Source organism: Clarias gariepinus, chromosome 20 (genome assembly GCF_024256425.1).
Source record: "Clarias gariepinus isolate MV-2021 ecotype Netherlands chromosome 20, CGAR_prim_01v2, whole genome shotgun sequence".
Lineage (NCBI taxonomy): Eukaryota > Metazoa > Chordata > Actinopteri > Siluriformes > Clariidae > Clarias > Clarias gariepinus.
Genome location: NC_071119.1, coordinates 29,426,673 through 29,448,974, shown reverse-complemented (window position 1 = coordinate 29,448,974; position 22,302 = coordinate 29,426,673). Strand labels below are relative to the sequence as shown.

Sequence of the window (22,302 nt, the reverse complement as noted above, 5' to 3'; positions counted from 1 at the left end):
AACAGCAATTCTGTGGATTTCATTTTAGACCTGAAAACTCCAGCAAGGATAAAAACCCCAAAGTGGGCATGTAAATGGGTTTGGTCCATCTGCTTTCACCTTGCTTCAAAAACGCACCTTTCCTTAGTTAATTAATTAATTAATGCAATATAGAATAATTATCTGTATGGAATCTGGGACAAAAAGCTGAAAAGAAGACTTGATGTCCTGCACATGAGTAACTGCCATCCCTGTTGTGATAAGGAACCACACTGGCAAAGTTATATTTATTGCATTCGGCCTCCAACTTCATTTCATTCACAACTCCAACGTGTGAATGAAAACAAAGAATATTGCACAAATATACTGGTAATCAGATATTACACTTGGAACTTATCTTGAGTTGTGGGAACAGTAGTGTCCTAAAGTATTATTGAACAGTCACTACTGACAGTCCCTATCCCGTAGCGAAAACATTACAGAAATGAGTTATATACTTGTATGGCCATTGGGAGAAAAGATCTCCTGTGGCGCTCTGTAGAACACCTGGTCATGATCAGTCTCTGGATGAAAATGTTTCTCTGGTCGGAGAGAACACTGTGTAGCGGGTGAGAAGAATTGTTCAAGATTGTGAGTCCATTTGGCGAAATAGGATTAAATTTGAGCAAATAAGATAAATATGATAAAGGTTGGTTCCCACAAGACAGAGACTGTGTGGGGATGTGAGAGCAGACGGTGTCAGTGCATGAATGTTTCAACAATGTTGTATGATAATGTTTGCAACCTTGTAAGGGACAACAGGGCCAAAACACAAAACTCACACTCTCTGACACACATACACATACACACTAACAGCAGGCCCAGATAGGAGGAGGACAGAGTGAAGGTATACTTAAATTAGCCCCCTGTGTAATATAAATGTGTAGGGGTGTACAGGGTGTGGTCACTGAAAATGTGCTGGAATGTGCTCTTCACAGAAAATGAGACGAGGCCAATGAGTCTACTATCTACGGTCAGTTCTGCCTCGAGCGCCTGATTACCGTAAAACCCCGAATACACGCGCAGTGGGGTTTATTATTTGTTTGTTTGTTTTCTAGTGAAATTCTCACCAACACCATCAAGATGACGATCCTGAACACGACAACCTGCTGATTATTATTTCCATATGAAGTGATATTAGTGAGTGAAGTGTTTTTCCCGCCCTTTTCTCTGTTGTGCTGAATGAGTTGTGTAATGAAGCGACATGACTTATCTGCAGTCCCACCTCACCTTTCACACACAACACAGGAGAGAATAAACAGCACTAAAGCATTCTCTTACCTGAAATCATGGCAGTAGGGAACACTGTGTGTCAGAAAGATTCACATCAACCAGGAAGAACTCAATCATCTGGAAAGTGTCCATTAAACTCCTACAGATCATCTACACTCACTGGACTTTCAGTTTCACAAGCAGGTGTAGAATTACAGTCAGTCACCTTCAGGGCGGATCCAAGGGCCAGGTGGCACTTTATATTTATTAATAATAATAATCATAATAATAATAATAATAAATAAAAAATAGGTTACAGTTTATTTAAAGATCTTTATGGAAACTTACATAAATTCCTTCTCTTAATTTATTATGATTTATTAATGTGTAGTTTGCTGATGTGCTATAAAATGTTCAATATAAAGTAGATTTAAATGATATAATTTTGCATAAAACATGACTTTTTAAATGATAATGTTCTTGTGTTACAGTGATTTACTCCACTGCTGATGTTGAGTTCTGAGCTCTGATTGGTCAGAAGGTGTTGATTAGTGTGTAAGGTCTGATATGGAGTTTATTTTACACAATATAAAGGCTTTTGTGTTTACATTTTAAATGTAAATATTTTACTTTGTGCTTGTATATTATTAAAACATTTATTCTGGCATGTTTATAATCCAGTTGTGTTTATTACTGTTTGAACAGCAGGTGGCAGTCTTTAACTGTTTTAGTGTTGTGGTGATTTATTGTGTTATTTTGAGTCTCTTCCAAAAATACCAGTTGTTGAGTCATGTGACCTGTTCCTGACCACAGTCCTAAATTTATATCAGCCAGAAACAGATCTTATAATCATGTGAGAATGTTGGTGTAGTGGTTAGCACTGTCTCCTCACACGTCCAGTGTCCCCCCCCCACCCATCGTGACCCATGATTATACAGGATAAAGTGGTGTAGACGATAAGTGGAATTCACACAGATAATTTATTTACAGTTCTACAGTGTATTTACAGCTGTGAGGAATCACTTGATAACTGTGGTGTGGGGGATTTAATGAGGAAGACGACTGAGACGATTCTATATAATCTGTAATCTGCAGGAAAGACTCAATAATAAATAAGAGAAGAATTCATTACAAACTTAATCAGGAAACATTTAATTTACATTCATATTAAAATATTCAGTTGCTCCATGTATTAAACACATGACTTATAAACCTCATTATATGAACTTTACAAACAAATCCTTTCCACACGTCTTATTTTCTGTGTTTAAAGTCACAATAAAATGAGACTTCAGTAAATGAACATGTGCAGATAATCCAGGTGACGCGGCACAATAAGCGATATAAGAGTCCCAGCCATCAGAAGTCCAGCTGCAGTTTAGCAGTAATAGTGAGACACTCGGTGTGGACATCATGTCCCTTACTTAAAGTCCAAATCTCTCCTTTTTCCTGTCTGGTTTTAAGCTCTGGTTTTAATTAGGAGTGTGTTATGTACAGTATGTATACACACTTTATATAAATACATTATAAACTCACATCATACTACAGATGTCTTTATTCTCCTAAATAATCCATACAGGATGAGGGTCTCTGACTCCAGGGCTGATCAGAGGACGCAGTGATGTTCTGACGTCCACATTAGTGAAAGTGTAGATGTGTGAGTGTGTATTAATATTATAAAATGACAGTGTGTGTGTATCACAGTCTAAAAACACTCCCACTGCTGTCAGCTCTTTATTAACGTCTGGGAGTGAAATCAGTTCTGTTTGATCTCTGATATAAACTCCTTTATCTCCTCTTTCATAACAGAGAACCCAGAACCCATCCTGTGGTGTAGACGGGACATTGTATTTTCTCTTAGCTTTATCACTCGCTACACCAACAAACCAGGATTGTTTTAGTGTTTTCTGTGACTTTCTTACTTTCACCTCCCAGTAATGTTTACCAGCCTGAAACCTCTCTTTACACAGAGTGAAGATTTTAACATTATCAGGAAGACCGCCCGGGTAAACGTTCGCAGGAGTTATCTTTCCTTCCTTTCCCTCGTATATTAGAGACTCTGGAGTTTCCTCTGGGTCGATGCTGATGTTCACTGCAGAAATAAATGAGATTTTTGTTATTATTATTTTACACTTCACACTTACAGGAATACAGTAATGTTCAACTGAATTTATTTCTCACCTTTGTATTGTTTCACTTGGTCTAAATCTGTTAGAAAAATAATAAGTAAGAGTAAAGTACAGTGATGAGTTTATAAAGTCAGAAAAGGGGAATAAACACACACACACACACACACACACACACACACACACACTGGTGTTCCGGTTCCTTCTGAGTTAGTTCTATCTGTGTTGTAAGGTTTATTATTTTTATCCATAGACGTCTTCTGTGGTTTAGTTCATCTCACTTTATGTCTGTTCATCTACTGTTCCTTAAATATTTACAGTAATATGTAACTTACTGTAACTGATATCTGACGTGGTGAGAGTGGGTCTGTTATCTGAGGTGGAGTCAGCAGGTCCAGTCTCTGAAATGGAGGCAGTAAGTGTGAGATTAGAACTGGTGATAGTGTGGATGAGATGTGAGGTGGAGGCAGCAGGTGTTCTTCTGGAACTCCATTAATCTACACTCATGTATCTGTACCTGGAAGGTGTGTTTTATCTTCCAGTGTTTCAGGATTCTGATGTTCAGATGATTCCTGCTGACTGACCTCTGCTCTCACACACACTATAGAGAATTAATAGAAACACAGTTCGAGATTTTCTAGGACGAACCTTTTACTGGTTTTGTGTCTCAGGAGAAGAGATGGAGGAACTACTACAGTTTAACTGGAATTCTTTAAACCCTACCAACTAATTCACTGTTATTATAAATTAATAAAATACAAAAAGGCTCCATTAGGATTTATTACATAATGAAGCTTTCTGAAATACCTTTAATAGAAACCTGTTTACTATTTTAATTTTTCTTTTGTATTTTTCTTTAGACAGAACCTTTCCCTCAAATACACACCTGAAGAACCTTTAAGGATTATACATTTTATAAGATCATTAGAGGTTTATTAAGACCTTATAAAACACATTCTCCTGGAGGTGGAGCTGTTGGTGATATAGAAATGTCTCTGTTTATTAACTGTAAATGATAAAAAAGCGTTTTTCTATCTTTGACCAAACGCCTGTGCCATCGACATCTGTTACTACAAAGAACATAAACCATTGTAAATGTCCTGGTGAGAACCTGAAGAACAAAGGAGTGAAAGTCCAGAGAGGAATCAGGAGGTGTTGGCTCGAGTTAGAGAGAGAGAGAGAGAGAGAGAGAGAGAAGGTGAGTGTGGGAGCGTTAACACCTTTAAGAACAGATGTGAGAGGAGACAGTAAGATAACAGCAGGGAAGATTTAACACGTTAATATCAGCTCTATGAGGACGAGACCAGGAGAGTAGAAATAACTCCTTTATATCAAATAATTCCTCTAAACCAGACGAGATCACTGATCCAGTTTCTGACAAAATTAACCTTTATCATTAACAATAAATATTTTATTCAATGTCTGACTTTCATTGGTAAACATTCATAGAAGTTTTATTTATTATTACTTTTGTCAGATTAAAGTTATTTCTGTGACCATTGTGAGATTTTCTTTCATTGACCGAAGGGTACCAACAATTTTGTCCGTGTGTGTGTGTGTGTGTGTGTGTGTGTTTAGAGATTTATTCTGGTTCTGCTGAGTTTGATTTACAGGAGATGAGGTCTGTGTTTGTGTCTCTGTCAGAATTAATTAATTAAAAAATCATTAAAATATATACAATTTCAGAAATCACTGCTGTTCAGTCTTAGTGTTTTCTAAATGTTTTAAAGTTCTAAAACTCTGCTCTCCCCTCCTTATACTCTCTGTCTATTCCTATTAATTTGTCCTAAAGAAGACTGATTACGCTCCTGCATAACAAGTTACCATAAGGCTTAGACGTCTCCAAATGTAAATGTTGTGTAAGAGTTATCCGTTAGATTACAGTAATAATATTACACTTGAGCACGGTGTTGAACTGAATCAGTTATAAGACTATTACAGTGATATTTCAGTCTTAAAGCTTCACTCTGCTCTACAACACATTTACCTGGAGTTAGACGTGACGTCTCCTCTGGATCAGACGTTTGATTTGTATCTGATCACACAGAGACAGAACAGAGAGAACACGTCAGGAACAGACACAGAACAGACATGTTTTACACAGACAGGTTCAATACTTTTTAATATGAAAAAGAGGGAAACTGTGATCAGGTGTGTGTCTGAGGTGTATAGAGGAGGAGACGTGACCAGACTGTAACCTGTTTATTTAAACAATTAAACCAAAGCACGAGTTTTAAAATCATTGCTGTTCTTTAAGTCTCTTAAAAACAAGTGGGGATAACTGCAGGCTGGAGCAATAAGGCGTGCCGAAAGGTCGGGGCGTGCCGAAGGGTAGAGGGCATGTCAAAAGAAACTGGTGGGTGAATGGAGCTTTTGCGTTGGCCAATCAACGTGCCGAAAGGTAAGGGGCGTGTCAAAAGGTAGGGGGCGTGTCGAAAGATAGGGCGTGCCGAAAGGTAGGGCGTGCCGAAAGGTAGGGGCGTGCCGAAAGGTAGGGGCGTGCCGAAAGCTTTCTCATTGGTGAAAGGAGCTTCTGCGTTGGCCAATCAGCGCCAATCTTATTTATATGTAAGTACCTTTAGTTTATCGTGGAAGAACATGGCGGCGGTAAGGCTTGGTGTGGTTAGTCAATATAAATAATTATTTTCTTTATTTTCGTCATTTAATTGTTCCTTTAATTGTTGTCGACAGACACATATTATTGTGAGACGAAACACGGACAGGTTTTCCCTCGAAGTGAGGGTTGGCAGTGTGTATCGGTGTCCGTTTTGCGCTACAGATGTTTTTAGGCCTCGTGAAATGTTTTAGGTCTCGTCATTTTATTCTGCCCGAGAGTTTGAAGGATTCTGTTCCATGGACCGCTACTACAGCGTAAAATAAATGAATGAATGAGCAGATGAATGAATTGAGTGTACAGGTTGGATGGAGTACACTCTTAAACGGAGCAGCTCTGCCTCTAAATAAAATGTTATATTGGCTAAAATTCTGTCTGTTTACTGTTTACTGAATAAGTGCCACTTCAAAGGTTAATAAACTGTACCCATCCTCCTCTTTATTGTGGTGTTCTATGAACTATTACATTATACATGTTTCATTATGCTCATATCTATTTGTAAATTCCTGTCTACAGTTAATAACTTATTGACAATATATTGACCACCCACTGTAAATTTATAATTATAGTCACTTGCAATATGTATACTATGCTTACATAATATCCTGCACATTATCTTCATATCCATTTGCAAATTTCTGACTACAGTTAATAACAACCTGTATATACGGCTCATCCACTGTAAATTTATAAGTATAGTTACCAGCAATCTGTATAATATCCTTCTGTAATAGTTACCCATAGCTTCTCTCTGCACATATCCCTCTTAAGTGTACTTAGACTTTATACCTTTATCCTGCACTTTCTGCTAATTGCACTAAACTGCATTTCATGGCCTTGTACTTGTACATGTGTAATGACAATAACGTTGAATCTAATCTAATCTAATATTTGTCCTTATCAGGCAATGTCAAAGTCAACGTTATTGTCATTTCTGCTACATGTACAATGCATACATATAGAGAATTGAAATTTCATTTCTCTCAACCCTTGTTACAAATAACACTGCAAACTTTTAAAAAACCTAAAAAAAAAAAAACCTTAAATAACACTGGAGAACTTGGAGAACAACAGAGGTAAGATAATTGAGTTACTGTTCTGCAAAAAGGGACAGTTTACAACACAGAAGGCTGATATGGTGAAAAATGGAACAGTGCAATAAGAATAGTGCAAGTTTGCTTATTTTAGTTGAGTAAAGTGACATTTTAAAGAGCAATATAAAACAGTATAAACAAAAATGTTTATACTTTTTAACGTAGTTGCATTTCTAGTAAAACTACAGAAAACAACTGTCAGTTTAAAACATTCTGAATGACTAATTCTGTAACTTTTTTTTGGTCTTGTTTAACCAATACAAAGTTAATAGTATTCCAAAAATAAACAGCTTGTGGTACTATATTCTTTAAATAATTGTAATTTGATTTTGATTATGGGTTTAATACAGTTAAGGCTAGAAGGAATACAGCTTGAGCTCTATTGGGCATGCGCACATCAATCTAACGTTTTTTTTTTTTTCTCTCACTGTACAACAATAAAACTTTTTGTATTACAGAAAAATGATCCAATAGGTATAACAATTCATTTCATTGTTAGTTTCCGGTGTTATGCACTAAAATGCCCCCCTGCCATGGATTGCCCCCCCCCCCCCCATACATAAATATGATATTAATATTATAATAAACCCTAGTTACGTTACAGCCGTCAATACCATAAATACAAATTCTTGTATAATGTTTATTTTGTGGCACATTTATTTTTAAGGGCTTTGTCATGAATATACAAATAAGCATTTATATACAATAAAATTAAATATTGTTCATGATGAAAAATTAGAGTAAACTATTTTTATTATAAAATAAACAATCCAAAAGTATACATGTTGTACAGTATATGAAAAAAATCTATTTTTTCAGATACAACATATTTATTTTCATATTGCTTATTTTATTTTATTGTCTCATGTAATTTGTAATTTGTAAACCATTAACCTATGAATTTATATTCTAATACAATATTTGATAGCGATTATGTAGGGGGGGCAATCCATGGCAGGGGGCATTTTAGCGCATAACACCTTGGTCGGAGCTATATATCCCTTTTAGCCACGCCCATGGCTCAAATACGCGAGGATGACGTCAGTAACCCGTGGCAACGCAGTAGAATGTTTAGAAAGGAATATTTGTAATATCGATATTTTACAAAAGAAAATGGAATTTTAATATGAAGGTTATGTTGGCTGCATTACTAAAACGCATTAGAAAGAACAATAACGTTTAAAATTAACCTTTAAACAGGCAACTTGTGCAACCAGTCATGAAGAGCTTTTGGCACGCCCCGACCTTTCGACACGCCCATTACTCCGATCTGCAGCTGCCCCTGTCTCCTTAAAAATGTATCTGCTTTCTCCAGCTCCTTCTGCTCCGTCTGTCCATGACTGTTAATTTGTCTTAAATTTGTCTTATGCTCATTTTTCTCAACTTTTTGAGAATCAGAGGTCTCCAGAAGTGTTGGTTAAAGTTCCAGCTAAAATACTGCTCAGATCAGATCATCGTTCTGTTTCACTCCTGCTCCCTCTCGTAAGGAAGGTATAATAAACAGGTCTAAACAGCTGAATAACTACAGAACAACAACAGATGGGAGACATGACACGACTACACTCAAGGACTAAATAAAATAATCTTAATCTGTGAGTTAATCAAGAACACATCTAGACAAATGAAAACACTAGAGAGTAATAAAATATCAACACAAAAGTTCTGAGCACTCAAAGTCCATGGGTGCCACCAGTAGTGCGTCCGTTGGACCTACTACCCACAAATTACATCCCAGGATCACACAGTAAGGTTGTGACTAACCTGTTGGTACAGTTGACTTAATATGTGTATTTAGAGATTCGTTCTGGTTCTGATGATTTTTATCCACAGGAGATGAGATCTGTGCTTCAGTTTCTATTAAAAAAATCATAATTAAAATATGCACAATTTCACAAATCACTGCTGATCAATTAGTGCTTCATACATTTTATCTGCTTCCTCCACTCCTTATACTCCACCTGTACATCAGTGGATCAGTGGAGGCTTGTGTTTTGTTGTCCAGTGTGAAACCAGTGACTCTGACCATATTGTAATCAGGAGTAAAGCCTGAAGGTGATAACTGATGTAGAGACCCAGGTTTTTTTTTTTTTGTTTGTTTTTTTGTAAGGAAGAAAGGGTGATGCTTCAGCAAGCACAGGCAGAGAACAGCATTGAAGCTCGTCATGGGACCATTTGTTAATATTTAAATAAGAGATTTGATGTTAATTTCTTCTTCTTCTTTGTCTTTCGGCTGTTCCCTTTCAGGGGTCGCCACAGCGAATCATCTGCCTCCATCTAACCCTATCCTCTGCATCCTCTTCTCTCACACCAACTAACTTCATGTCCTCTCTCACTGCATCCATAAATCTCCTCTTTGGTCTTCCTCTAGACCTCCTGCCTGGCAGTTCAAACCTCAGCATCCTTCTACCGATATATTCACCATCTCTCCTCTGAACATGTCCAAACCACCTCAATCTGGCCTCTCTGACTTTATCTCCAAAACATCTAACGTGGGTTGTCCCTCTGATGAACTCATTCTTGATCCTATCCATCCTTGTCACTCCCAAAGAGAACCTCAACATCTTCAGCTCTGCTACCTCCAACTCTGCCTCCTGTCTTTTCTTCAGTGCCACTGTCTCTAAGCCGTAGACCATCGCTGGTCTCACCACTGTCCTGTACACCTTTCCTTTCATTCTCGCTGATACTCTTTTATCGTACAACACATCTGAAACTTTTCTCCACCCATTCCAACCTGTCTGTACCCGCCTCTTCACCTCTTTTAAACACTCTCCGTTGCTCTGGACCGTTGACCCTAAGTAATTAAAGTCCTGCACCTTCTTTACCTCTGCTCCCTAAAGCCTCACCGTTCCTCTTGGGTTCCTCTCATTCACACACATATCCGTCTTACTGCAGCTAACCTTCATTCCTCTGCTTTCCAGAGCATACCTCCACCTCTCCAAATTTTCCTCCACCTGTTCCCTGCTCTCGCTACAAAGCACAATGTCATCTGCAAACATTATAGTCCATGGATACTCCTGTCTAACCTCATCTGTCATCCTGTCCATCACCAGAGCAAACAAAAAGGGGCTTAGAGCCGCAGACCCACCTCCACCTTGAACACTTCTGTCACACCTACAGCACATCTTACCACTGTCTTACAGCTCTCATACATGTCCTGCACCACTCTAACATACTTCTCTGCCACTCCAGACGTCCTCATACAACACCACAGCTCCTCTCTCGGCACCCTGTCATACGCTTTCTCTAAATCTACAAAGACACAATGCAACTCTTTATTACCTTCTCTGTACTTCTCCACCAGCATCCTCAAAGCAAATATCTCCAGGACACTACGAACCATCTGACTGGCGGTAAGTCATACCTTAGATTCTTTAGATATCAGCCACAATACAACCCACCATACTAATAGATGCACACACATAGCTTGTACTATAGAAACTGTGTCTGTTCCCCGAATAGTGAGAAAAAAGAATAAATTTGTTAAATCCAGCCGAAACAATCTGGTAACCATTAAACCAGAAATAGGCCAAATAAGTAATCGAAATCTACCGCTAAAGTTTGGACTTCTCAACATTAGATCCCTTGCGCCTAAAGCACTTATTGTTAATGAAATGATCTCGGATTATTGCCTTGACGCACTCTGCCTCACCGAAACCTGGCTTAAACCAAATTAATACATTGGTCTGAATGAGTCTACTCCGTCAGGATATTTTTATAAGCACGAGCCCCGTCTAACTGGCCGTGGTGGTGGTGTCGCCACTATCTACAATGATGTACTCACGGTTACTCAGAAAATAAGGCCCAGGTTTAACTCATTTGAAGTGCTCGTCATTAATGTTGCACTTAATGAAATACATAATAAACCCGCGCTATATTTTACAATGGCCACCGTGTACAGACCCCCAGGGCCATATGTCAATTTTCTTAAAGAATTTGGACATCTGCTATCAGACCTACTGGTTAACTCTGACAAAGTGTTGATAATAGGAGACTTTAACATTCATGTAGATGATGCTAACGACACTTTAGCCCTCGCATTTATGGACTTACTAAATTCCTTTGGGGTTAAACAAAATATAAATGGATCAACTCACCGCTGTAATCATACTCTAGATTTAATTATATCCCATGGTATAGATGTCTCTAATAAAGAGATTTTACCTCTAAGTAATGATATAACAGATCATCACCTCCTGATATATACTCTACCCGTAGAACAGATTAGCTGTGTCTCCCCACGTTATCGATTTGTTAGAAATATGAATCCGACTACTAAAGACAGATTCACAAGTAATCTGCCGGATCTGTCCCAAATTCTTATTAGACCCCTAAATGCAGACGATCTAGACGAAGTGACCAGCAGCATGGGTACTATTTTTACCAGAACATTAGACACTGTTGCTCCCATCAGATTAAAAAAAGTCAGAGATAAAACACTTGCTCCTTGGTACAATAGTCATACTCGCGCCCTAAAGAGAGCAACCCGTAACCTTGAGCGAAAATGGAGAAAAACTAAATTAGAAGTTTTTCGAATTGCGTTTAAAGACAGTATGTGCAGCTACTGTATAGACAGGCTCTAAAAACTGCTAGGACCGAGCATCTTAGCCAACTGATAGCAAGAAATCAAAACAACCCCAAGTTCTTATTTAGTACAGTAGCCTGCCTAACAAAACCTAAGATGCCTGCAGAGAGTACTCCACAACATTTTAGTAGTGAAGATTTTATGGACTTCTTTAAGGAAAAAATCGATAGCATAAGGAAGAAAATAACGGAAGTTCAACCTCTAATAGCATCTTATGATCTAGTTCAGCCTAAAGTTTCACATTTAGTTTTTCAGTGCTTTACAGGTGTAGGACAGGAAGAGCTTTATAAACTTATCACCTCAGCTAATTCAGCAACCAGATTTTTGAAAGAAGTGATGCATACGGTTGGAGAGCCACTTCTAAACATTATTAATTCTTCATTATATCTAGGTCACGTCCCTAAACCTTTCAAGTTGGCAGTTATTAAGCCGCTCCTTAAAAAATCTAATTTGGACGCAAATGAAATAACAAATTATAGACCGATTTCAAACCTCCCCTTTATATCAAAAATATTAGAAAAAGTAGTATCAGCTCAAATATGCACATTTTTGCAGGAAAACAACATCCTTGAAGAATTTCAGTCAGGTTTCAGGCCACATCATAGTACAGAAACTGCACTAGTTAAGATTGCAAACGACTTGTTTTTAGCTTCGGACCAAGGCTGCACCTCAATTCTAGTCTTGCTTGATCTTAGTGCTGCATTCGACACTATAGATCATAACATTCTCATAGATCGCTTACAAAATCATATAGGTATTCAGGGACAGGCATTAAAATGGTTTAGATCATACTTGTCTGATCGATACCATTTTGTAGATCTAAATGGAGAACTGTCTGGTGTAATGCCAGTGAAATATGGGGTCCCACAAGGGTCAGTTTTAGGACCTCTGCTGTTCTCAATATACATGCTTCCCCTGGGTAACATCATTAGAAGACATGGGATTAGTTTCCATTGTTATGCTGATGATACCCAATTATATATCTCAACAAAACCAGACGAAATACCTAAATTATCTAGATTAACCGAGTGTGTCCAGGACATAAAAGATTGGATGACCAATAACTTCCTTTTACTAAACTCAGACAAGACAGAGATATTACTCATCGGCCCAAAAACCCGCACACAACAGCTTTCACAATTCAGCCTGCGTTTAGAAGGATGTACTGTTACTACTAGCTCAACAGTAAAAGACCTGGGCGTAATATTAGACAGTAACTTGTCCTTTGAAAATCATATTTCCAATATCACAAAAACAGCCTTTTTCCATCTTAGAAATATCGCCAAACTTAGGAGTATCCTATCCGTATCTGATGCAGAAAAGCTAGTTCATGCATTCATGACCTCCAGACTGGACTATTGTAATGCATTATCAGGTGGTTGTCCTGCATCCTCAATAAACAAGCTTCAGTTAGTCCAAAATGCAGCTGCCAGGGTTCTCACCAGATCCAGAAAATATGATCATATAACCCCAATATTATCATCCCTGCACTGGCTACCTGTTCAGTTTAGAATTAATTACAAAATAGTATTACTTACATACAAGGCTTTAAATGGTTTAGCACCCACATACCTAACCAGTCTTCTGAAACGCTATAATCCGCCACGCTCCTTAAGATCACAAAACTCTGGACTTCTGGTAGTTCCCAGAATTTCAAAATCTACAAAAGGGGGTAGGGCTTTTTCATATTTAGCTCCAAAACTTTGGAATAGCCTTCCAGACAGTGTTCGGGGCTCAGACACAATTTCCCAGTTTAAAAGTAGACTCAAGACGCATCTCTTTAATCTGGCATACGCGTAACTCATCCTATAACTTCATACTTCAGTACATCTTTTCTGAATGGCAACTACGCTAATTCTCTCCATCTGTTCTGTACTTTTCTACCCATCCCGAGGCATCTGGAGATTGTACCAGCTTCAGTAGATAAAGGCCAACCCTGTGAGGATCCTGAGGCATCCAGAGAAGGACCAGCTCCAGCTGAATTCTGCCTTATTATGGTTGGAGCTACACATCCTGCTCCTGTGCTCCCAGTGATCCAGATCCCATCTGCCCTCTGCACCTACTGACTCATCCCTATGCTGAACTGGACTTCATGTTAATTTAAATAATTTCTGTTTATATTGTACTCTCAGCTGCATAACACACATGGTGTTATATTATCTCTATCTGTTATCACCCAAATGAGGATGGGTTCCCTGTTGAGTCTGGTTCCTCTCAAGGTTTCTTCCTATTACCATCTCAGGGAGTTTTTCCTTGCCACTGTCGCCGTCACCGTTGGCTTGCTCATCAGAGAAATTTCATTCATTCATCTCGTTATTATCTAGAGACACTTTTCCTTTTTTTTTTTTTTTTTTGTGAATTTCTTTCATCTTTGTGAAGCTGCTTTGAGACAATGACCATTGTTAAAAGCGCTATATAAATAAAATTGAATTGAATTGAATTGAAATACTGCATCTGATGTACTCTTTCTAGGCATAAAACCATATTGCTGCTCACAAATGCTCACCTCTGCCCTTAACCTAGCTTCCACTACTCTTTCCCACAGCTTCATTGTCTGGCTCATTAGCTTTATACCTCTATAATTGCCACAGCTCTGCACATCTCCCTTGTTCTTAAAAATTGGCACCAATACACTTCTCCTCCATTCCTCTGGAATCCTCTCACTCTCCAAGATCTTGTTAAACAAACTTGTCAGAAACTCTACTGCCACCTCTCCTAAGCACTTCCATACCTCCACAGGTATGTCATCAGGACCAACAGCCTTTCCACTCTTCATCCTCTTCAACGCCCTTCTCACCTCACTTCTACTAATATTTGCTACTTCCTGTTCCACAACAGTCACCTCTTCTACTCTTTGTTCTCTTTCGTTTTCCTCATTCATCAAATCTTTAAAGTACTCCTTCCATCTTCCCATCACCCTCCTGGCATCTGTCAGTACATTTCCATCTCTATCTTTAATCACTCTAACCTGCTGCACATCCTTCCCATCTCTATCTCTCTGCCTTGCCAACCTGTACAGATCCACCTCTCCCTCCTTACTGTCTAGCCTAGCATACAAGTCCTCATATGCTCATATGTTAATTTCTTCATACTGGAAGAAATTTGTTACCAAATGCAGGAAAATTTTTTTATTTATTTTTAAAAAGGGACACTGTTTGGGGGAGTTGCAGCACTGTCTATATTTGAATGACTAACAGACCCCCAGCTCCCGCTCCCTAAAGGCCAACACAGAGAGACTGAGGAGGAGCTTCTTCCCGCAGGCGATAAGGTCTCTCAACCACAACCACACCACTATGCAGAACTAACACAATCTTTTCATAATTGATCAATCAATCAATCTTTTTACATCCATGGACACTATGGACAATTACACGCACACCTACCTTCATATCTACACTACATGTTTACGTTTACATCCTGGACCAGTGCACAAAGACACTTTAATAACCTCTGCACAAAGACACTTTGTTCTATGCATATTTGCACACCCAGTACAGTATATTTCAATTTGTACAGTATATTTCAATTTGTACAGTATATTTCAATTTTTATGTACATATTTCTATTTTTATTTTTAGTTCTATTTTTCCTAGTTTCATTAAATTTTTCTATTTAATTTTTCTATCGTATTTCTTTTATTCATATTTATTTCTTATTTGTAAACTTTAATTCTCTTTTGGGGTCACTGGCAGTCGTATAAGCATTTCACTACATTTCGTACTGTGTATGACTGTGTATGTGACAAATAAAATTTGAATTTGATTTGAATTTGACTGAGTGAACACACACACACATACACACACACACACACACGCACACACACACAGAGTAACATTTTACTAACCTGTTGGTGTAGTTGTATCTGTGGTTTTCGGTTGTTCTCCCTGATTTTTATCCTCAGAAGGTGACTTCACTTCAGTTTCTGACAAGATATTTAATTTTTACACATTAATTTTAAACTTTGAAAGTTGTTCAATTAGCCATTTAAAAAATAAAATCAAATTTCCCAATCAGTGACAGTGAGAGAATCCTCTGCCTCAACATCAGTGAAACTATGAAGATGATTGTGGACTTCAGGGATCTGCAGGATGATGACCACGCCCTCATACATCAGTGGTACGTTCCTCTGTGTGCACCTCACCCTCACCCATGACCTGAGCTGATCTGGTCCCTTCACACTAACACACTTGTAGTAACACCATGGGAACCCTTCCTGTCAGCAGGGGGCGCTACCTCTGGCGTTCTAGCTCTGTTCCTCTCCGGTTCTCAATTCCTTTAATCTTTATAGTCAATAACTATATAAACACTCTGTTATCATTCAGTAGTCTGTACACCAATCCTGTGTTTCTGACCTTTTGTTATTTTTCTTTGATTGATTGCTCTTTCAGATAATCGCTGCCTGGTTGTGTTGCTCGACTGTATGTCTTTTTGCCTTAAAAAAAAAGCTAAAGCATGTTAATTATTTTTATTTAAATTTTCATCCCTTCTGCCTTAAAGCTCCACCCTCCATCCAAACAACAATTCTGAAAGTCATGTGATTTATTGAAGCCACGCCCCCAAAATGACTCAGGGCTGTGATTGGACAGTGACTTCATTTCAGTTAGACATGACCACACTGCATTAATGAAAATGTAATAAAATCAAATGATCTTCTTAACTGTACTTTTACAAGTGTTTGAACATCACAGTCTTCCTGTTTAATGTTCAGTATCAGCCCGTTGCTAACGTTCCTGGTTGTGTTCAGACATTGCATGGTGTGATAAATGCGTGTGATTTCTGTGTGCTAACTTCACTAATCAACACTAATGTATATTTACCTGCAGCTTGTGAAGTTTCTGTCTCTACATCAGGGTTCTTCTGTGGTTCTGTAGCTTCATCGTTATTTACATTCTGCTGTTCTCCATCCACACCAGACGAGATCACTGATCCAGTTTCTGACAAAATTAAACTTCATCATTAACAATAATCATTTTATTCTCAACTTTGCATTGAATGGAGTTTAGCTTGCTGTCAAACTTCAGTAAGGGGAGACGTGAAGGAAGGACAGGACACTGGAGGAGGAGCTGTTGGTGGTATTTTTACACTTTGATCAGAATTCTGTTCTATATCTGTTTATATAAAGAAAGAATAAATAGAACAGTTTATAAAGAGAAAGTTTAGATATTATCTGAGATGAAAAGATGATTAGATGATAAAGTGTTGATCAGGTGTGTGTATGAAGTGTATAGATGAGGAGATGTGACCAACCTACAACCACAGCGTGAGGAACTGTACCTGTAGATGGAGCGTCAGTCGGATCCTGATTCTCCACACGGATTTTATTCAGAGGTTCAGTTTCTGACTGAGTTCCTGCTGTTTTATATGTAAATAAATCTTCTGTTATTATCACTCATTTAGCTGGATTTTATTACTGCAGTGAATTTTACCCCAGCACCTACCTCCTGTGGTATTTGTGGTGGAGGCAGCGGGTTCGGGATTTGTGGTGGAGGCAGCGGGTTCGGGATTTGTGGTGGAGGCAGCGGGTGCGGGATTTGTGGTGGAGGCAGCGGGTGCGGGATTTGTGGTGGAGGCAGCGGGTGCGGGATTTGTGGTGGAGGCAGCGGGTTCGGGATTTGTGGTGGAGGCAGCGGGTTCGGGATTTGTGGTGGAGGCAGCGGGTTCGGGATTTGTGGTGGAGGCAGCGGGTTCAGTCTCTGAAATAGAGGATGTTTGTGTGAGATTAGAACTGGTGACAGTTGATATGAGATTTGAGGTGGATTCAGCAGGTTCTTCTGTAACTGTCACACACCAGACAGACCAGCCCAGCACCTCCAGACCCTAAACTCCACTCCAGGTTTTTTTCTTCCTGCAAGCTCACCTGCCACTCAATCAGGTAATCATCTCTAGGCTTTTTAAGCAGGCCGAGCGAACCATTCAGTTTAAACCAGCCTGTTATCGACCCTGCCTGTTTCTCGGACCCTCCCGGTACTTCTGTTACTGTCGGACTGATTTATGTGTATGACCACGCATGCTCACAGGACTTCCGATTTTCCTCACGATTGGATTCGTTCGCTCCCGCTGCTAGAATTCCCTGATATCGACCTCAGCCTGATCAATAGACGATTCTCCTGGTCACCACCTCTCCTTCTTCACCAAAACAAAAAAGCACTTCCGCATTAGAGCGTCTTCGTGGACCGCAATAAGAACATTCGCGCCGACCTCCGCTTTCGCTGAGGAAAACAAACCGCTTCCTTCCACTCTTCAGTCACTAAGCACACACCACTGAGTGTGAAAGAAATTATTTGTTATTTTGAAAATGATGATAAAAAATATTCATAATTTTGTAAGTTTTATCCTGAATGGCAAATTTTTCATTCATAAATGTAGATTGTCAAAATCTCCTTTATATAAGGACTTCTCTAACGAACTCACTTTTTTAATGAAGTCTCTTAAAATTGTGAAAAATGTAAAGGCTATGTCTAATGTAAGTTATTACGAATCTGTGTTTGGCGTCCTGTGAATGTCTTCCCTTTTGTTTTTGTTCTTTAAACATCTTTGGAGCTTCTATTTTTTATGCCTGTTTTTCTGTAATGTTGTTTACATGTTCTTTAATAAAAAAAAAAATATATAATAATAATCAATGGGTTTTCCCCCTACCTTTTTTTATTTATTTATTTTTGATAAGTTTGCTTATGTATATGTTTTATTTACGTTTTGTTCTGTTGAGTGTGGATAATTAATTGTATAATTCAAGTTTTTACACCTGAATCTTATGTGTTATACCTTTTATTCTTGTAATACTGTAATGGTTTTTTTAATTGAAAATCCGATTCATTAAATTGTTTAATTAAAAAAAAGTCACTGTGTGTGCTTAGTCACTGCTTCTCTCCCCTGCTGCGCATGTTTACCCAAGCCTCAGCCTATCCAATAAAGAACAAAGAAACACTATATTTTACCAACTTCATCACTGTCCGTCTGCTTTTGGGTTCACCCCTGTTCAGCCATCCGTAACCGCCCCTGACAGTAACTTCATTAATCTACATATTTGTACTGTAAGGTGTCTTGTGTCTTTTATTGCTTCAGGTTTTATAGGTTTAGAGGTTTTCTAGAATGTTTCTCCAAATACAAAGCCAAAATTATAAAGTTATAATAATAAAAAAGTAAAATAAGTAGTATAAAATTTTGAGTGTTTAGCTGCTATAAAACACATTTACCTGTAGGTGGAGCTGTTGGTGGTATTTTTGCACTTTGCTCAGGTGTTTGATTTATATCTATTTATATAAACAAAGAAAAAACAGAAAGTCTCAGTGAGACAGACTTTAAATATTTCTTAAGAGTAAAAGATGATTAGATAATACAGTGTGCAAACTAGCTGTGTGTGTGTGTGTGTGTGTGTGTGTGTGTGTGTGTGTGTGTGTGTGTGTGTGTGTGTGTTTGTACAGATGTATAACAGTGCCAAAATTCTTTAAAGCAAAATAACATGTTAAATTACATGAACTGGACGAAAACTTGTTGCAATAAGAATGTTTGATTTTTTCTCTATTGTAATTTGACCTGAATGGAAAAATCCTTTAAGTGTTTACAATGTCTTCAAATTATTGACACTGCAGTTTATTGTGGTTGTATATTTCAAATGCTAATGTAATTAAAAAATAACTGATTAAAATACTGACCTAAGAAATTGCTGTTTAAAAATACAATCTTTATTCCTCTTCTTTACCCTTCCTGCTCCTTGTACAGTCTCTAGTTCTCAGGAACGACTTGCAGATCAGAACGTCACAAGCTGGATTATCAGTTAAGTGTCAGAGAAAAACTCTGTTATTCACTAAAACTCTCCTCCGCCATAATCATTACATTCAAAGTGAAGCCAGTGATCTTTCATTCACACACGAGTGATGGGTTTCCTTCCCCTGCACTCTGTAATGTACCGTCACCTTCTGTAACAAGATCAGGTTCATTCCTTCACCTTCTGTGGCAAATCTCTGTACATGAAGCAACCAGGAACAAATTCAGGAAGAGATCAAGCAGCATGGACTGAGTGAGTGACACCAGAGTACTGCAGACGTCTGTCTGACTCTATACCCAGACGGATCAGGACAAAGAATAAATGACTTTCATCAATCTCATCTTAAAACTGTGTATAATATAGAAGTTAAATCACATGTTAAATATTAAGGCATAAACATTTCTAAAGATGAGATCAGGATGTAAAAACATAATGTCTGGAACAGATGGAATAAATGCAAAATTAGGCTTGAGGTATAAATGTAGAGAGATTTTAACATTTTGGGTAGAGTTTATTTAACTAACATGGAAAGTCTGTTTAGATTGTGTGGAATTGATTTCCTATTAAGATGTGATTTTACTGTTTCCAGACTACCAGTGAAATTATCTTCACTTCACCAACATGTTTTGTTATATTGGAAATTATTATACAATCATATCTTCACCCAAACCTCAATATGGAACAATAGAGTTATTCTATTCAGATATAAATCTCATTCTTGATTGGTTTGAAAAAGGTGTTTGGTGAGTTCATCACTTAATGAATGAGGAAGGGAGCTTGTTCAGTGGTTTCTGTTCTAGATTCAGTTTACACTGTGAGCAATTTGAACGTGTCTTAAAAGTCATTCCAAAAAGTTTCATAAACCTTTACCAAACAGCTTTACTAACATCTCAGATGGATCATGAGAACTTTCATCAGTTCTGTTTAATGGTAGCAACCTCAAAACAACGCTTCCCAACAAAATCACCGCTCTTGTTTTAATTCCATATTATATCCGACATGGTTATACTATACTGTAACAATATCTCACAACCTTATGATAAACCAACTATTAAAATACTACAATCTATTGGCTTCCCAATGGCTCCTAAAGCAAAGGAAACCCACTTCAGAATATTTAATGGTATTTATCCACCATCTGAGCTTCTAAGACACAGGTTTAATTTTGAGCAAAATGTTTGTATTTTTTGTAAAGTTGACATTGAGACAACTGATCACTTTTCCTTTTCTTGTGTGTATTCTGGTATCTTTTGAGAAAATTTGCTTTGGATGGAGTCAAAGATCCAATCACTGGTCACTTTAGCTAGAAAACACATTATGTTTGGAATACTGCTGGATGATAAGAAGGTGTAGGTTCTGATTGACACGTGTTTATTAAAATTTGTTGATGCTATTATAAATGTATATTTTGTTTCATCTGTGTTAAATAAATAAACAAACAAATTAATTAATTGATTAATTAATAAAAATGACTTATTAATGTTATTTTTTGACGTATTAAATATTGACTTAATCTTTAAAGAACAATTTAGTTGTATAAAATAAATTATTCTTATTATCTTGATTTTCATGTTATAAAAAAAATTCAGAATGACATTAAATAATTAAACTGTTCACTGTACCAGTTGGTTGTGGTGGGGTTTGAACCTGGGACCTTCCAGACTACAGTCTAATGTCTTAATCACTGATCTACCGTCCCCTACCTGAATGTTAATACCTGACTTTTGGCCGCCTGATTTTGTGATGTTGAAAAATAGTGATTACTGTATTTACTGTATAAACAGAAATTTGGTAAGGGGAAATATTTTGCATTTGAGTTTTAATTATTTAATTACATTTAATTTTTTTATATGTCATTTAAAATATACAACTACAATAAACTGCAGTTCCAACAATTTCAAGCTTGTAAATGCTGTGACATTTTTATTGCAACATGTTTTTGTCTAGTTCACGTAATTCAACATGTTATTTAGCTTTGAGGAATTTTGCCTCTGTTATACTTCCATAGTGTATAAAGTGTATAGATGAGGAGATGTGACCAACCTACAACCACAGCGTGAGGAACTGTACCTGTAGATGGAGCGTCAGTCTGATCCTGATTCTCCACACGGATTTTATTCAGAGGTTCAGTTTCTGACTGAGTTCCTGCTGTTTTATATGTAAATAAATCTTCTGTTATTATCACTCATTTAGCTGGATTTTATTAATTCAGTGAATTTTACCCCAGCACCTACCTCCTGTCCTGTCTGTCCCTTTTCTCCTGGAGAGAATCAGACCTACAGCAGAGAGAAAACTCTCCTGTATTAGACAGCACAAAGACCTGATAAAGACCTGATAAAGACCTGATAAAGACCTGCTCCAGCACTCATCTTCCAGCTCTTCTCTCTTTTACTATCTACAGAGACTGTATAGTTACAGTGTGACAAGACTTCAGTCTATTGGACTCCATCAGGGGCTCAGTGATGCTCCAGCAGGACGGCGTACTGTTACACTTAATACTGTTCTCATCTACATACATGTGTCTGTCTTAAAGAGCAACTTCTAGTTATCATCTGTTTTGTTTCCTGACTCATATATTATTAAGGAAACTTTTGCATCCCACCTTTTTTACGTAGCACACAATACACTGCAATTCCGACGACACACAGCACCAGAAGAACGGCAATGATGATGATGATGATGATGATGATGATGATGTATCCAGTCAACGACTCTGCACACATAGACATCAACACAAAATAATCATCAGTCTTTTCTTCAGTTCCACCATGTACACATATCCTTACATATGGAAATGGTTTATTTCAGTAATAATTACCTGTGTCACGTGCAGGGACGTGTAACATTATTCTGTCTTCTTTTCTCTCCTGATCAGACAAACCCACAGAGCA

The 22,302-nt window shown here is 37.8% G+C and overlaps 2 protein-coding genes and 1 long non-coding RNA gene across 3 annotated transcripts; all 3 read right to left on the bottom strand.

Annotated features, from left to right (window-relative positions):
• Window positions 1-2,395: 2,395 nt before the first annotated feature.
• LOC128508479 (E3 ubiquitin-protein ligase TRIM39-like) lies at window positions 2,396-3,607 on the bottom strand. The gene is made up of 3 exons (XM_053479826.1): window positions 3,541-3,607; window positions 3,412-3,438; window positions 2,396-3,322 (listed from the first exon to the last, which is right to left on the bottom strand). The coding sequence occupies exons 1-3, from the start codon at window positions 3,605-3,607 to the stop codon at window positions 2,793-2,795; spliced, it is 624 nt and encodes a 207-aa protein (XP_053335801.1). The 3' UTR covers window positions 2,396-2,792.
• Window positions 3,608-3,710: 103 nt separating this feature from the next.
• LOC128508812 (uncharacterized) lies at window positions 3,711-5,394 on the bottom strand. The gene is made up of 3 exons (XR_008355957.1): window positions 5,344-5,394; window positions 3,874-3,957; window positions 3,711-3,757 (listed from the first exon to the last, which is right to left on the bottom strand). It is a non-coding gene; the product is annotated as an uncharacterized LOC128508812 (long non-coding RNA).
• An 11,540-nt stretch (window positions 5,395-16,934) lies between these two features.
• LOC128508478 (mucin-20-like) lies at window positions 16,935-22,140 on the bottom strand. The gene is made up of 5 exons (XM_053479825.1): window positions 22,014-22,140; window positions 21,482-21,559; window positions 18,840-18,896; window positions 17,085-17,339; window positions 16,935-16,945 (listed from the first exon to the last, which is right to left on the bottom strand). The coding sequence occupies exons 1-5, from the start codon at window positions 22,138-22,140 to the stop codon at window positions 16,935-16,937; spliced, it is 528 nt and encodes a 175-aa protein (XP_053335800.1).
• Between the last annotated feature and the right edge of the window lie 162 nt (window positions 22,141-22,302).

Excerpts from the sequence above, each read along its gene's own strand:
- LOC128508478 (XM_053479825.1), bottom strand. The coding sequence starts at position 22,140 with ATGTCTATGTGTGCAGAGTCGTTGACTGGATACATCATCATCATCATC. Across the intron at positions 18,897-21,481 it reads GACTGACGCTCCATCTACAG|ATATAAATCAAACACCTGAG; the intron begins GTACAGTTCCTC and ends TTATATAAATAG. Across the intron at positions 17,340-18,839 it reads ACCAACAGCTCCACCTACAG|AGACTGAACCCGCTGCCTCC; the intron begins GTAAATGTGTTT and ends CCTCTATTTCAG.
- LOC128508479 (XM_053479826.1), bottom strand. The coding sequence starts at position 3,607 with ATGGATAAAAATAATAAACCTTACAACACAGATAGAACTAACTCAGAA. Across the intron at positions 3,439-3,540 it reads AGGAACCGGAACACCAGTGT|ATTTAGACCAAGTGAAACAA; the intron begins GTGTGTGTGTGT and ends TTTTTCTAACAG. Across the intron at positions 3,323-3,411 it reads CCAAGTGAAACAATACAAAG|TGAACATCAGCATCGACCCA; the intron begins GTGAGAAATAAA and ends TTATTTCTGCAG.